Consider the following 15,028-nt stretch of genomic DNA (forward strand, 5'->3'; position numbering starts at 1 on the left):
GCTAGTACTCGGAATTAATCTCTCGCAGTTACAGTCTATGACCACTAGAGGGCATAAATAGCGATAACGGACGTGAAACCAAGCCAATATGACCAAGCTCGCTAAAATTTAAGGTGATCCAGAAACGGTAGATCCTTTAATATACCGTATATGGCAGGTTTCCCTTCCGGTATTGTAGCTTCCGTTATTTTTACTCAAGTTTTCTGACGACAATTTTAAGTGGTTCTGCATGGACTTGAATAGTCTGGTGTACTGACCCGTAATAGTACTCGACTTTTTGTCTCTAAACGGGCTTGTACAAAGTAATTTGCGAGCTTCATTGTACACAGTTCCGTTCTACGCTGGCTCGATGGAGGGCGGTTTGGTGTGGGGGTGTAATGAGGGAAATTGATGCCGCCCTCGTAGAAGACTGGACAAGAGCGCGCGCACAATTCAACCCTTCCGGACGCAGCGCGAGCGCATCTCCAGTCGTCTGCGTGACTCGGTGCAAGGCTGGTGTTTTAATCAGTAGCAGGATTTGGAAATCGTGCCACCTATTTGTAGGCGCATCTCTCCGTGAACAACGGAGCGACACCTTCTCTACGATACCTGCAACCTGTCTGAAAATCGTTCAGGTCAGATATAGCTTTCATGTATGTACTACGTCTATTATCTATTAATCTGTACTTGTACTAAAGTTTGATTATGGCTTGTAAACGCAAATTGTTCCGGGTGCGCGTTGGCGTTATAGAAACTGTCACGGGAACGTCCCAGACGCAGAGGTATCCGGCACCGAAAAAGGAACTAGGCATACGGAACGGAACTGTACCGTGTTTGTTCCATAAACCGTTATTTCTGGATAGTGATAAGTTTCACGTAGTACGTCTTGCTACTTTGTGACGAAAATTGTTACAGCTTTTAAATGAGTATAATTTACATTTCTAAAACATTTCTAAAACTGGGCAAATACATGATGTACTTTATTGCCACTAGAAGTTAAATCAGCGAGTACAGATGTTGGATGCCGTCACATAAAACAGCAGACAGAAGCAGTCTGTCAAGTGTGTGTGAAAGTACCATTTGAAACCTGTGGTGTTTATTGTGGGTAACCATTGCTATCAGTTTCAATTTGTGAAACCTGCTTTAGTGGTGCTTATTTTACAGGCCCAGTCTGCGCTTGTTGAAAAAAGAATGACCTGAAACTGGTATGCTCCATATTAATGTGCTGTGCCATCAATGCGAGGAGTGCTTCTTCTGCAGTTTAGTGGTCAGTGAACTTTGTCACTGAATAAGTTTCTTCTGAACTGCCACAGAGGCACAGAAGACTGTAGTCCCCGAAGGTTGATCTGTCTACTCTGCGTGTGGTGATGGTGAGGAGCTTGCCTGTGTTGTTATTGGCAGTGGCAGAGCCAAAGGGGTGGCAGGGGTTGCAATTGCCACCCCCAACAGAGCCCTTGCCACCCCACTGGAAATGGTCATTTTAAGAGAAAATATTTGTTTGCTTTCAGTCATCATTTGTAGATGGACCCCTCTGATAAAGCCTTGCTCACCCTTTGGCCACCCCTTGAAAAAAGTCTAGCTCTGCCACTGGTTATTAGGTATGGTGACATGTGGCCTTTATAGTGTTACTTAAGCTATTGCATAAGAAAAGTTTAATCAGTCAATGTAGTAAGATGAGAACAGTAAAACAGTGAAGAGAGCTGATGCCCTTTGTTGAAAACCAGAATGGAATGTCAGTGGAATCAGATTAGGCTGTGGGGTTCATCACTTCCTGTTCTTTACGAGGTCACTTCCTGCCTAAGGCCCCCTGGCACTGTGGTAGGAAGTAGGCGCGGTCCTTGTTCTTTTCCCTGTTATGAGGAATTTGTCCAAAACCAAACATGCTAAAGTTGACCTGTACAAAACTAAAACTAACTCTATACTGGACAATAATACAACTTGAATGTTAACATCTCATTAATGGTGATGGTAGAGATGTCAGGCTGAGTAGTTTTGTGGGTGTTGCTAGGGTTGAAGAATATCAACCCTATTCCTGTTGTTCAATCCCAGCTTCGTTCCATTCTGGTTCAACCCCAGCCATGTTGTTCATTTACTTATCTTTTGTGCTGTAAGATTCTTAACTTTCCATTTGACCTGCGGGCGACATTACAGAAGAATAGGATGTAGTGGACAACAATTAATATGCAGCAATAAGATGAATTTTGTTATTTTTGGTGTTTTTTTCTTGAACAGCAGTCTGTTAATAAAATCTCATCTATAAATCTGAAATGTCTCCCAGGAGGAAACTGACATCATGTGGAAAAAGGAAGTGACTGTGTTTGTGACACCTGACTTCCTATTCCCAAGACAAACTTTTCCATTGTTCTCCCTCTCTCTCCCTCTCTTTTCCTCATTTATCTTTCTCTCCTCACTTTCTTTCTCTCTCTCTCTCTCCCTCTCTCTCCCTCTTTCCCTATCTCACTCTGTCTCTGTCTCTCACCATCAACTTGTGTATATTTCAGCACTGCTTTACTGTCTAATGAATTTTGTTTAAGGCTAGAAATATTTGATTTTACTATTTTGTTATTTGTTACTAGAAATATTGATGAAAAATTACTGAATAAATGTATCATCAATATCGTTTTATGATTGTGATTCATCCATCCATGCAAGATTAGTTAATGTGTATGTTTATGTATGCAGACAGACAAACGGCTGCTCACTTCCCAGTATCCTATCACTCCAGCTCCACTCACTACTCAGGCTTCCTGTTAGGAGGAGTGAACTTCCTGTCCCAGAGAGGGAAAGAAAATGGATGGAGAGAGGCAAATGATTTAGGCAGGCAGGAGAAGTGCAGAAAGAATAATGTGTAACGAGAGCAGTGAAGTACAGAGCAGCTCTTCTTAGAAAACATTTTCAGTTATGTAGCTGACATTATTTATTATTTATCTTTTGGCTGTTTTTTTCTTTTTTTTTTGGTGTTTGTCACATCACAAACACACGTCCGGTATTTTGTCACAGGAAAAAGTAAGAAGTGTTGTAAGGATGCTGAAGAAAGAAGTCGTGGTGCCATGGATTCAAGAATGTAGGCTATGATGTAAACATAGTGCTCTCAAATTAAGTCCCATACTGGTGTGTGTGTGTGTGTGTGTGTGTGTGTGTATCCTGGCTCCTCAGGGAGGAGTCTTATCTTCTGAAGCTTGGATGGGAGAGGCTGTGAGCAGCTTTTTGTACTAAGCGGGTATAAATATAAGTGAAAAAAATGTAGGTTCACTTTTTTCAAGGTGTATAAAACGTGCAAAACTTTTAAAAGATCATTGTTGTTCCTTCTTTCACTGTAGTTGTATACAGCACAACCTTGCTCATAGCCTTAATTTTGATACCTGGCAATTTCATACTGATTCACATTTCAATAGGACAATCCCTAAAGATCCCAGATATTTTTTGTCAAACATTGCAAACTCATGACCAGTCACACGTCAACATTTAATGTTTATTCAGAATGTAATTTTCATGGAACAGTAGACCCTTATATTACATTTTGTTTCACAAATCCATCCATTCATTTTCTAGTACTGTAACATTTGGTTATAAATCATACAGCTAATGTTTTACATCATGCTGAGATTTGAATGAACATTTACCAAAATGCCTAGAAAGTTGAAGTTGGAGCCTCAAATACCTTTATGCCATTGTTTTATGAAAGGTTCTCATTAGTGACCACAATGATAAGATTTTTTATTATGTGGTATAGATGAAATATATCAAAATTTTAAACAGCACACTGAAATCATTTAGTCACAGCCAGTATACTGATGGATCTGTTTTTAAATTGCTTTACTTTCTTCAAAACAATGTTCAGCTACAGTGACTAAACCACAAATACTAGATGACTGAATAAATAGAACTATTTCCTTCTCTTTCAGGAATTTCCTTCTTACAATATCTGCAGATTAGACACACAGTCTCAATCAGGAGCCCCTTGGAAAAGAAATAAAGCTGTAGGCACATATATGAAAGGCCACATGTTAGACTCCTCCCTCTTAAATGTTTAAAGCAGCTCTTGACCAATCATCTACCACCACTGTGGTTTCCATAAACTAGCATATTACTTAAGACATGTTTGCATAATTCTGTTGCTTTTGTTTTTGGCTAGGTGTATTTTAAATGTAGTCCTGGGCCATTACCATCTACTGTGACCATGAAAGTGCAAAATTATTTTCAAGTGATGCAGAAAAGATTATAGGGAATAAAAATGTATTATGTATTTGTCACTATTGTAATTGTACAATATTTTTTGATTATTTAAGTAATTGTGCACATCATTGTTTTAATGTATGTTTTTTTGTTTTGTTTGTTGTTTTTGTTGGTCACATGTTTCTGGTAAGGTATCACATACCAGAGTGAGATGACACACTGGGGGTTGCATTTACCCGTGTGTTGTGTCTTGAATTGTGCCCTTAAAGCCAAAGCACCGGGCCTCAAGGGACAGACACAAAAAATTACAAACGGAAGACAGTGTAGCAGCTGTACCATGTTTAGTAGAGCAGAGAGAACAAGAGAGTGAATAAGAGAGTGAACAAGAGGGTGAGGCAGGCAATGTTTATTCTTGTTTTAAAGTTTTATAATCATCAGAAAAGTACGTACACGTGTAAAAATAAATATTGTTAAATAACAAATGATTCATGAAAAAAGTCTGAGTGTTTAGATATATTTTATTTGGTGAGAGAGGTAGAGTGATAATGACTTTCACAGCTTCTGGTCCTAATTCGCATGCGACGTGTAAACTGTGTTTCTCACACTTTGCTGTGGTGAGAGAGACAGTGTGGTAATGGTGCATCTTGTCTTGGTTCGATATATTTAAACATCATAAGTAGTCACTTCCCTTTCTCTCTGTCTCCCTCCCGTCTTGTAAAATACCTGTACATGTGCTTGTCTGCGCATGAATTTGCAGTATAGGAGATGAAGGCTTTTTTTTTTACTGATGAATTGTGTCCTTTTTCTGCAGGAAAGGGGGGGGGAGGTTTTAAAGGATCGGACAGGAAGCGCAGGCAGTGCTGACATCCTGTTGCTAGGCTGATGGCCACTCAGATAGGGAGCCTGAACTAGCACAAGAAAGAACTGTGAACATATGAAAGAACTATGCACATGCGAAAGGGGAATGCCATGCTTGAAAACTTCCCTTTCCTCTCAGGCAGAGAAAGAGCAAGTCAGAAAATCACAAAGTACACAGTCACAAAAGACCATGCACCTCTACCACTCTCCTTTTCTAATTCTCTTTCGCACTGCCTACAGGGAGATGACGCCAATGGACCGATGATTTGAGGATCTGGTAAGATGATCATTCACTTGGTTGTAAATAATCAACGACGACAAATACATGGTGAAAAGTTTCCTAAGTGAGATGCTCCCAGTAGCATCACCGGTGTATCTGTTTCACAGTAAATGTCATTTTTCATGAGCTCCTTTTTTGGGCTGCCCTGTCAGTTTTAAAACACCCGGTTCCCTCCTCTGTGTTGACTCATATGTTGCAACATTGTCAGCAGCTCAATACAGGAAAGTACTCCATTTGACAGCTCCACCATTTTGTACAAAGCTACTGGGCTGTAACCTGTCTCACGACACCCATCACCACCATGTTCACACACAACTTAGTCCTGCCCTCTTTCTTTTCCCATTGGCAGAAGCTCTGTTTCCAGGGTGATGAATTGTGCTCTGTGACTATCAAGATTATTATGGGCTGTGCTTGCTGTAAGCAGAGGAAGGCCTCCAAACCATCCACAGTGACAAATGCTGACTCGTGTGACCAGGGGAGTGTTGGCACGGTAACGGACCCCCGTTACATTGCACATCCTACCCAGAATGCGGGGCTCATTCCAAACTTCAATGACTTCCCCAACCTAGCCTCTGGCTGTGGGGGGTTTGGTCCCTCCACTTTCCCCTCTGTGCCCAACCAGCCTCGGTCTACAGTGGTCACAGGTGTGTGTGTGTGTGTTTGTTTGGATGTGTGTGGATGAGGTGGCAAAACTCAGAATTTTCACACTAATAAATATATTGTAATATAAATACATTTATCCTGCAAATGTGTATTATTTGTGTGTCTTTGACTACAGGGGTAACACTCTTCATAGCACTATATGATTACGATGCCCGGACAGAGGATGACCTGTCCTTTCAGAAGGGAGAAAAATTCCATATCATCAATAACACGTGAGTTTACAGCAGAAACACAGCAGACATGTTAGGCAGGTCTGTGGGTCGACACCCTCACCTGGCGCCCCGCAGTGCCCTGACATTGACGTGGTTTTCACAGTGAAGGAGACTGGTGGGAGGCTCGCTCCTTGGACACGGGGAAGTCTGGGTACATCCCCAGCAACTATGTGGCCCCAGTTGACTCCATACAGGCTGAGGAGTGAGTAACACACACACACATAGTTTGTGTACTATACAAACAATGGTACATAGTTTGTAGACCACACTTGCAATAGTCTTATTTGTGCCCACCTCATTTTCAACTGTTAATGGTATGTGTGTTTGTTTTCATGTAGGTGGTATTTTGGGAAGATGGGTCGTAAGGATGCAGAGAGACAGCTTCTAGCCCAGAACAACCCAAGAGGGACTTTCTTAATAAGAGAGAGTGAGACAACTAAAGGTAGTGTAAATGTCTTTATTAATAAGAGAGAGTGAGACAACTAAAGGTAGTGTAAATGTCTTTATTAATACGAGAGAGTGAGACAACTAAAGGTAGTATAAATGTCTTTATTAATAAAGGAGAGTGAGACAACTAAAGGTAGTGTAAATGTCTTTATTAATAAAGGAGAGTGAGACAACTAAAGGTAGTGTAAATGTCTTTATTAATAAAGGAGAGTGAGACAACTAAAGGTAGTGTAAATGTCTATTAATAAAGGAGAGTGAGACAACTAAAGGTAATATAAATGTCTTTATTGATAAAGGAGAGTGAGACAACTAAAGGAGGTGTAAATGTCTATTAATAAAGGAGAGTGAGACAACTAAAGGTAGTGTAAATGTCTTTATTAATAAAGGAGAGTGAGACAACTAAAGGTAGTGTAAATGTCTTTATTAATAAGAGAGGGTGAGACAACTAAAGTGTAATTTATAGTGTAAATGTATTTCTCCAGTCATGGGTTTTACTCCGATTTCTAGCAATACTCACAACTGTTGTTCAAAGTGTAACAAAATCTCTTTCCTGTTTCTTTCTTGCATGCGCTTTCTCCTTCAGGAGCATACTCCCTTTCAATCCGAGACTGGGATGATGTTAAGGGCGACCATGTCAAGCATTATAAGATCAGAAAGCTCGATAATGGTGGATATTACATCACCACGAGAAGTCAGTTTGAAACCGTCCAGCAGCTGGTGGATCATTACTCAGGTCAGCCTGCCCAGCTCACGCTCGTATGGTCAAGCCGAAGCCCAAACACACACATACTGATAACTCTGATTAGAGATCCTAGCATCTGCACTACTGTCTTTACCAAGGTGGCTACAGGAGTCCATTCATGAGCTGACTGTAGTAACTCCTGATTTTCACACAGAGCATCTAGTTAAACTGTAAACTAAACTACTGCTTAAACAATATAGTTCTAAAAATCAGATAATCATGTTTTAAGAGTAATTTTTATTAAATATGTAAGAGAATGAATGACTTACTGTGCATGAGCACTTGTTGACCTGTTGTGACTGTCTGGTGACGGTGATGACCCCACAGTTGCAGAGTTCAGTTTCTCTTTCTCCCGTGTTCTTCTTCTCTTCCTTTTTCTCCACCGGAGGCTCTTTACTCTGCTGGGGTTCAATGGCACTCTGTTTCTCCCTACTTATTTTTCTGTCTCATTTAATCACCTTTTTGAGTATTATGGCATTATTACTGTGCATTTTGATTTTAGCATCGACTGCTGCACACCAATGTCTGCACATGTGCAGGTACATACATATGATACACCACCCACAGCTACAGTGTGAGACAGCCATTACAGCAGAAGTGTGAAGCCACAATTTATAGTGGATCTCTATTGCCCCCTACTGAAAGTACAAAGATTAATTCTTTGTGGGTGTGTGTGTATTCGTGTGTGTGTGCATGCCTGAATGTGTTTGCCAACATCTATATATTCCTGTGATACATAATGTCTGCTGAGTGTAACTTGCTTGAATCATTTTTGCCCCAACCCCCCCCCCCCCCCCCCCCCCGCAATTGTGTGTTTCTCTGCCTCTCTTGCTCTCTCTTTCTATGGTGTGTATGTGTGTGTGTGTGTTTGTGTGGTGTCTGTGGTGTGTGTGTGTGTGGTGTCTGTGGTGTGTGTCTGTTTCTCCACCTGTTTCTTCTCTGACTCAGATCGTGCGGCAGGGCTCTGCTGCCGTTTGATTGGCAGCTGTAGGCGGGGTATGCCTAAATTAGCTGACCTATCGGTGAAGACTAAGGATGTTTGGGAGATACCGCGGGAGTCATTGCAGCTCATTAAGAAACTGGGCAACGGGCAATTTGGTGAAGTGTGGATGGGTAGGAACCACACTGGACCGGGCCATGCTGCAGGGGAAGAGAATAAGCAGCACAACACTTTGGCGTCCATAACTGAAGAAATCTCCAAAGAGATAAACAATAATCTGTATGCTCAAACAGCGAAACTGACGAATAGAGAGGATCACAATGAGCTTGTGCACCTGCTGTTCTCTTCTTCTGAGGCCCATATCGTTGCATGCTACCTCCATTTCACTCCTCTTCCATCTCCATCTCCCCTCTCCCTCTCAGGTAATCATGATGGTTTATGTTACTACTTGACCAAGGCATGTCCCAATTCCACCCCCCAGACCCTTGGTTTGGGGCGGGACGCCTGGGAGATCTCCCGAGACACACTGCAGCTCAAGAGGAAGTTGGGTCAGGGTTGCTTTGGCGACGTCTGGATGGGTGAGACAGTTACCCACTAGTGTCAGTGTGTGGAGCCGGTGTCTGTCCGCGCTGCCTTCGACGCTGCTGCCTGTTTCTGGCAGACGCTCTGCCACTTGCTGCAGCTTAGTGTGCTTAAACAGTCTCTTTCTGTCTTTAGCATATATGTGAGCAGATAGCCAATAAGGGTGGACCTTAAAGAAATAAGGGAGGAGTTTCACTGCACATGCACCCTGCTTCCTTATTGAAGTATAAACTGTCCAGGTTTGTAAAAACAGGAAATGTTGAGCTTGTGGCTAGCCCTGCTAAGCAAGCTCTTTTTCTTATGTTTGTTGAATATTCATGTGTTTTGTCATTACTAAACATAATAAATATTCATTTTATGTTTATTTTATGTGATACCTAGTGACAAGCACTGTCTCATGAATCTGTTTTTGAACCCGTTGGTTTATTTGCCAAAAAAACAGGCCCACATCCCCAGTCTAAGGTTCATGTTACCTGCTTCTTGTTTTAGTGCATTAATCTCCCCATTTTGCCCCAACAACTTCTTACCTCAGTGTGTGACACCTCTCCCAGATGTTCTCTGCCCTTTCCCCTGCTCTTCCCTCTCTACCCCTCATCCATTCCTTCACCACACCTCTTAACTCACCTCCTCCACTCCACTCCACCACGTTTGCCTCACCGACTCACGGTGCCTCTGTCCTTGTGCAGGCATGTGGAATGGTACCACCAAAGTAGCAGTGAAGACCCTGAAACCAGGCACCATGTCTCCAGAAGCTTTCCTCGATGAGGCCCAGATCATGAAACGCCTCCGTCACGACAAGCTCGTGCAGCTCTACGCTGTCGTGTCCGAGGAGCCCATCTACATCATCACGGAGTTCATGAGTCAAGGTGCGCATGTGAACAAATGTAAAGTGTAAAGAAAACGCTTGTATTGGACCAACATGGAGGCTCACCTTGTCGGTGTCTACTGGTTGTACTTCAGGAAGCTTGTTGGACTTCCTTAAAGACGGAGAAGGCAGAAGTCTGAAGCTGCCTCAGCTGGTGGACATGGCTGCACAGGTAAGACTGACGCTGCTTCTCATAACCTGTCAATCCATAATGCTTGACGGCATGTCTCCCATTATTACAGTTATTATATTGTGGATGTATTCTCGATGAGGACTCCTGAGGATTGTCTTTTTCACCAGATTGCAGCTGGCATGGCGTATATAGAGCGGATGAATTACATCCACAGAGATCTGAGGGCAGCCAACATCCTGGTGGGGGATAACTTAGTCTGTAAGATTGCAGACTTTGGGCTGGCCAGACTCATTGAAGACAATGAATACACCGCTAGACAAGGTCACCCAGATCTCAGCTCAGCTGAACTCTGCTCCCCTGACTCCACCAAGCACTAAGTCTGCTTTCCCTATTGTTTTCTCTCCATTGTTTTTTCCTCTACTCTGTTAGACTTCCTTTCTTCACGATTTCATTTCATATGAGTTTGATGCCTATTTTTGTTGCTATATCTCATTGTACTCCTTATGTTTTATTTCATTTTGGTGTATTATAGGCGCAAAGTTTCCTATAAAGTGGACAGCCCCGGAGGCAGCTCTCTATGGAAAATTTACCATCAAATCAGATGTGTGGTCATTTGGCATCCTGCTAACCGAACTCATCACTAAAGGCAGAGTTCCTTACCCAGGTATATTCACAGGGTTTTTTTTACCCAGGCATATTCACCTATATAAAAGTGTTTTTTTGTTTTGTTTTTTGTAATTGTGTCTGAACTTCTCCTTATATTGTATTTTTAAGCATCAGCTTACAATAAATTTTACTCCCTTGTCATTGATTACGCCAACAGTTCTAACTGCAAATTACGTTATTAAAAATATATTAATATTAATGTAATGGATTCCTGTAGAGCCTCATTAAAAAGGTTCTACCCTACAGAGACAAGTTGATTAAATAGTTCTTACCTTGAACATTTTTCTGTGAGTATATTTGACAGGTTTCCCACTCTTGAATCGACACTTTGGATTTATATTCTAAGATGAACACAAAAGAAATAAAAGACATATGCTGCTGAGGTCTGCTATGTCTGATTTGTGAGAGAACTCTTGGAAAAAGTAAAAGATTGCATATTTTAAAAGTTGAGAGACAAGAACTTAATTTTCAGTGGTAGATGAAAAGTAATATGGAAGGTGTATCATTTTTTTACCACGTGCACAATACCGATGGTGTGTGTGTGTGTGTGTGTGCGTGCGTGCGTGCGTGCGTGTAGGGATGAATAACAGGGAGGTCCTCGAGCAGGTGGAGCGTGGCTATCGTATGCCCTGCCCGCAAGGTTGCCCGGCCTCTCTGCATGAACTCATGCTGCAGTGCTGGAGAAAGGATGCAGATGAGAGGCACACTTTCGAATACCTGCAGGGCTTCCTGGAGGACTACTTCACTGCCACCGAACCACAGTACCAGCCAGGGGAGGACCTGTGATTCAAGCACCTGTAAATTGATTCCACTGATCCTGCAGTAGGACCATAAAAGTCATTTCCACGTGAAACCCTCAAACTAAGTCTCCATATGAATGTATGTGGGATGACTTGCAACTTGTAGTCATCACCTTCAAACTGCTGCACACGCGCGCGGCCATTGTAGAGTATCTTGGGTAGTTAGAAAACAGGAAACGGCTCCATCTTAAGTAACACATGTTTTGCTAGTGTTGACCTTGTGTTTTTCTCACATTGATGTCACACACTGTAGTGTTCACAAATACTGGGCACACAGACTTTACAGTCTTATCTGAAGCATAGCATTCATGTAAGCAATAGCATTAATGAAGACTCATACAAACCTTTTGATAGGGCTGTGTAAACCCAGAGATTTACTTTTTATCCACAGCACTTCTGTCAAGTCTGTTCATTTCTGTGGATTGTTGGTTCTGGTATTTTTTTTTGCTTAAGCTTAACATTTTGATCTAAACCTGCTTTAGGTGCTGGGGTGGGGTTAGACCCTAGTCCAGCACTGGAAGAACTGTGTGACTTTAAAGCTTCAGTTCAGGTGTCATGATTAACCGGATTAATTACAGCAGAGATAAACTAGCATTTGTTTCTGAAGGGAAATAATGTATCTACCTTTTTTACACTGTATTTTGAATTTCACCATATATCGTCAGTTAAAAAATAACTGCATATCAACTGAAGCTTTCATTTAGCATCAGAGGTTCAGAGATTTTTGGGATTTTCCATGGACCTGAAAAAAATGATCATGAGAACTGGCTGGGTTTAGTGTATTCTGCTGTTAGAGGAGTGTGTTCACCATGCCTTACTGAGTCTCATGTCCCCAGTTCCTTTTCACACACTCATAAACGTGCAGTTGTTAATGGCAGTGCTCTCTGGAATGTTGCCGGTCTTTGTAAAGATGTGGAGAAAAAAAATCATGGAAAATGGTTTATATTCAAAACATTTTTTTTATATTATGCACAAAATATGCAAGCAATGTGACTGGAAAAATATGAAAGAAATACTGTTAATTGTAAAGGTAAAAAATCATCAATAAATATTTTTCTGCAAAGTTGTGAATCACAATTATTGACTAAGTTTGACATCTATTGCCATTTTCTTCAGATGAATCTAGTTGTCCATGAATTTTCATTGTACTAGGGAATTGGGGTAAAATGTTTAGCTAGACAGACAAATGTCTATCAATAGTTGAGGTCAACTAAACATGATTAACCCATGTAGAAATTACGTATGTATTGTGTTCAATACAATACTTTCAATGAGAAAGATTTCAAAGGCAAAAAATCTAAACTATCAAAGTGTAGAGGCTGGTTGTATGTTAGGGTCACAAAGTCTCTTAAATTGTGATAATATTCCAGCTCCATGCCAACTAAGTAGACTTGCCAAATAAGCTTCTTCCATTCAGCCATGAATGTGAGCATGTGGAATCAATGTAACATCACTAGAACTTTGTATTATATTTGGATCTGATGGTCAATGGCCTGATCTCAACTATGACTATTTTATCTGGCTACCTCTGGCAAAAATCTTAAAACTGAGTCTTGAGTCTTGTAAGATCCAAAACATTCCTTCAAATCCAGGTGAAACTCTCAGAGACCAAAGAAAAACATCTTTGCAATGGCCTTACCTGTGCTCTGACTGAAACATTGTGAGAAGCTTGTAGAATCATCTGAGGAACACATTTGAAGGCTCTTAGACTTCTGCCTGGCCAAATGACCACAAATACCATGTTTCCCACAGCATCAACGAACGTGTCAGAAAACATAATAAAAATGGAACTATACTACAGAACTATGGCTGTCATTTCAATGTCAAATGAACTTTATTGTTATACCAGTACAGGGTGGTGCAGTATAATGAAACACTGGTGGGTTACTCCCTACTGGAGTTGAGCAGATAGACCAGACAATAGACATACATGAAGACAGTAGGTGAGTGGTTGACAGTTGCACAGTATGTGCAGAGGAAGGCCACAGTTTAGTTTTCACATTCCAAGTAAGCAGTGATGAGATATTCCCCCAGAGATGATCGCAATAACACTACATTATGTGTTTGGATATTGAGCACAGGAAACACATTTTCCCACATGTTTTGTTCAGATTTAATTGGATCTAAACAATTATTTCTAGAGGTGCTATACATATAAATAAAATGATTTCATATAAAACACTTGACCAGTGAACTATTAGTCAGAATTGATATCATAGATTTGAATAAAAAATAGATTTTATGGATTTAATAACATTTGATTTGTTAAGCCTAATTCATCTTATAATATGATGACATGTCCTCTACACACACACACACACACACACACACACACACACACACACACACACACACACACACATATATATATATATATATATATATATATTGGTATATATATATATATATATACTATACTATATATTTACTATAGTACATTTTAGTATATTAATAAATATATTTAATAGAAATAAATTATTTTGTAGTCATGAATTCATACGCAGCTCTGTAGGCAAGCATGGATCTACCTAATTAAAAAAGCATTTGGACGTTTTACTAAAACAATCCACAAGATGGCATAAAAGTCAGGGTTAAAATTCTAGACGTCTCTGTTTCTGTTTTTTAATCTTCAATGTTTTAATATATACTAAATCCTGAGAAACAGGCGCTCATTCTGAGGTAGGCCTAATTATATTCCAAATTATCAAATTAGTGCATCAAACTAACACAGTACATTAGGTCTGCGTTTTCTCTTATAGCTTTACCTCTAGAGAGTGAACATTGAGTTCGAGTATAAGATTATTATGAATAGAGCCTATCGAACCGGTATCCTCTATTTCTCATATTATATACGTTCATGTCTGTGTGTGTGTGTGTGTGTGTGTGTGTGTGTGTGTGTGTGTGTGTGTGTAGTTGCATAAGTTAGAGACGCACGCAAACAGCAGAGAATGAAAACTTCAGTACCCAGATTCCCTCAGCAGAAAAAAAAATCTAGAACCAAGAATCTACGGAAGCCCGGATGCTCCTGTGAGGCACGTCTGCAGTTCGCGCTGGCTAGATACCTTGGAGTCGGTTTGCAGAGGGGCGAAAAACGGCGCAGAAACGCGCTCATTTCTAGCTCGCTCGCTCTCTCCATCCCCGGGGCGCATCATTGTGAAGCTGCGGTGTACGATTTCTAAAAAACTGAGCGTTTATCCGACGCAGTGACGAAAACGCGCGGTTTTTCTCCTGTTCCTGGTGCATGTTTTAAGCGTTTTTCTCGGCTTAGAGTATTTTTTAGCGTTGCCAGATGCTGATATTGAGCAGCTTGGTTTGGCGTCGCAAAACGACAGAGGACCAAGATGCCCGAAATCGATAAGGTTGTGGAGTGTGTTTTCCACGCGGACACCTATGATTTTAAAATTGGTGCATGTCGGGGGTGGCATCGTTACCAGTTGTTACGTGATCCAGCTGAGGCAGCCTTGATGCGCGCGTGAGGACCTCAGCGCCACCGCTGCTGCAGCACGGAACGTGAAGTCTAGCGCGAGCTCGGCGCCTCCCGGTGAGTGCGCGGCGTCTGGCTTCACAGCTGATATTTGCATACTCTTGCCCTGAGCTGCGCCGCATTTCACGAGGGTTTGTGTTTTCTACTGAAGGAATTTTATTAACCTCGTCGCTGCCATTCATAGAGCTTTGGATAGGTCAC

At 41.3% G+C, this 15,028-nt stretch overlaps 2 protein-coding genes across 6 annotated transcripts in view; both read left to right on the forward strand.

Moving 5' to 3' along the window:
* Positions 1-120: 120 nt before the first annotated feature.
* Positions 121-12,406, forward strand: yrk (Yes-related kinase). 4 transcript variants are annotated; one of them, XM_077008957.1, is made up of 14 exons: positions 121-614; positions 5,254-5,290; positions 5,643-5,937; positions 6,072-6,168; positions 6,272-6,370; positions 6,507-6,610; positions 7,199-7,348; positions 8,306-8,470; positions 8,720-8,875; positions 9,566-9,745; positions 9,840-9,916; positions 10,045-10,198; positions 10,410-10,541; positions 11,121-12,406. In XM_077008957.1, the coding sequence occupies exons 3-14, from the start codon at positions 5,694-5,696 to the stop codon at positions 11,327-11,329; spliced, it is 1,767 nt and encodes a 588-aa protein (XP_076865072.1). In that variant the 5' UTR covers positions 121-614; positions 5,254-5,290; positions 5,643-5,693; the 3' UTR covers positions 11,330-12,406. The 4 variants fall into 4 exon arrangements, with proteins under 4 accessions (XP_076865072.1, XP_076865070.1, XP_076865069.1 ...); XM_077008955.1 differs by lacking the exon at positions 8,720-8,875 and having other exon boundaries at positions 123-632; XM_077008954.1 differs by lacking the exon at positions 8,720-8,875 and having other exon boundaries at positions 123-614.
* Positions 12,407-14,362: 1,956 nt separating this feature from the next.
* Positions 14,363-15,028, forward strand: part of ahdc1 (AT hook, DNA binding motif, containing 1) — a 19,552-nt gene continuing 18,886 nt past the window's right edge. For both annotated transcript variants that reach the window (XM_077008953.1, XM_077008951.1), the window contains exon 1: positions 14,363-14,884. The gene's annotated coding sequence lies outside the window, so the exon portion shown is untranslated. The remainder of the gene's footprint in view (positions 14,885-15,028) is intronic.

This window comes from Brachyhypopomus gauderio, chromosome 6 (genome assembly GCF_052324685.1).
Source record: "Brachyhypopomus gauderio isolate BG-103 chromosome 6, BGAUD_0.2, whole genome shotgun sequence".
Lineage (NCBI taxonomy): Eukaryota > Metazoa > Chordata > Actinopteri > Gymnotiformes > Hypopomidae > Brachyhypopomus > Brachyhypopomus gauderio.

What these genes read in the sequence shown, in the direction of transcription:
- yrk (XM_077008957.1), top strand. Translation starts at nt 5,694, where the DNA reads ATGGGCTGTGCTTGCTGTAAGCAGAGGAAGGCCTCCAAACCATCCACA. An exon ending in CTTTGGCGACGTCTGGATGG is followed by an intron (nt 8,876 to 9,565) that starts GTGAGACAGTTA and finishes GTCCTTGTGCAG; the next exon opens with GCATGTGGAATGGTACCACC. An exon ending in CACGGAGTTCATGAGTCAAG is followed by an intron (nt 9,746 to 9,839) that starts GTGCGCATGTGA and finishes GTTGTACTTCAG; the next exon opens with GAAGCTTGTTGGACTTCCTT.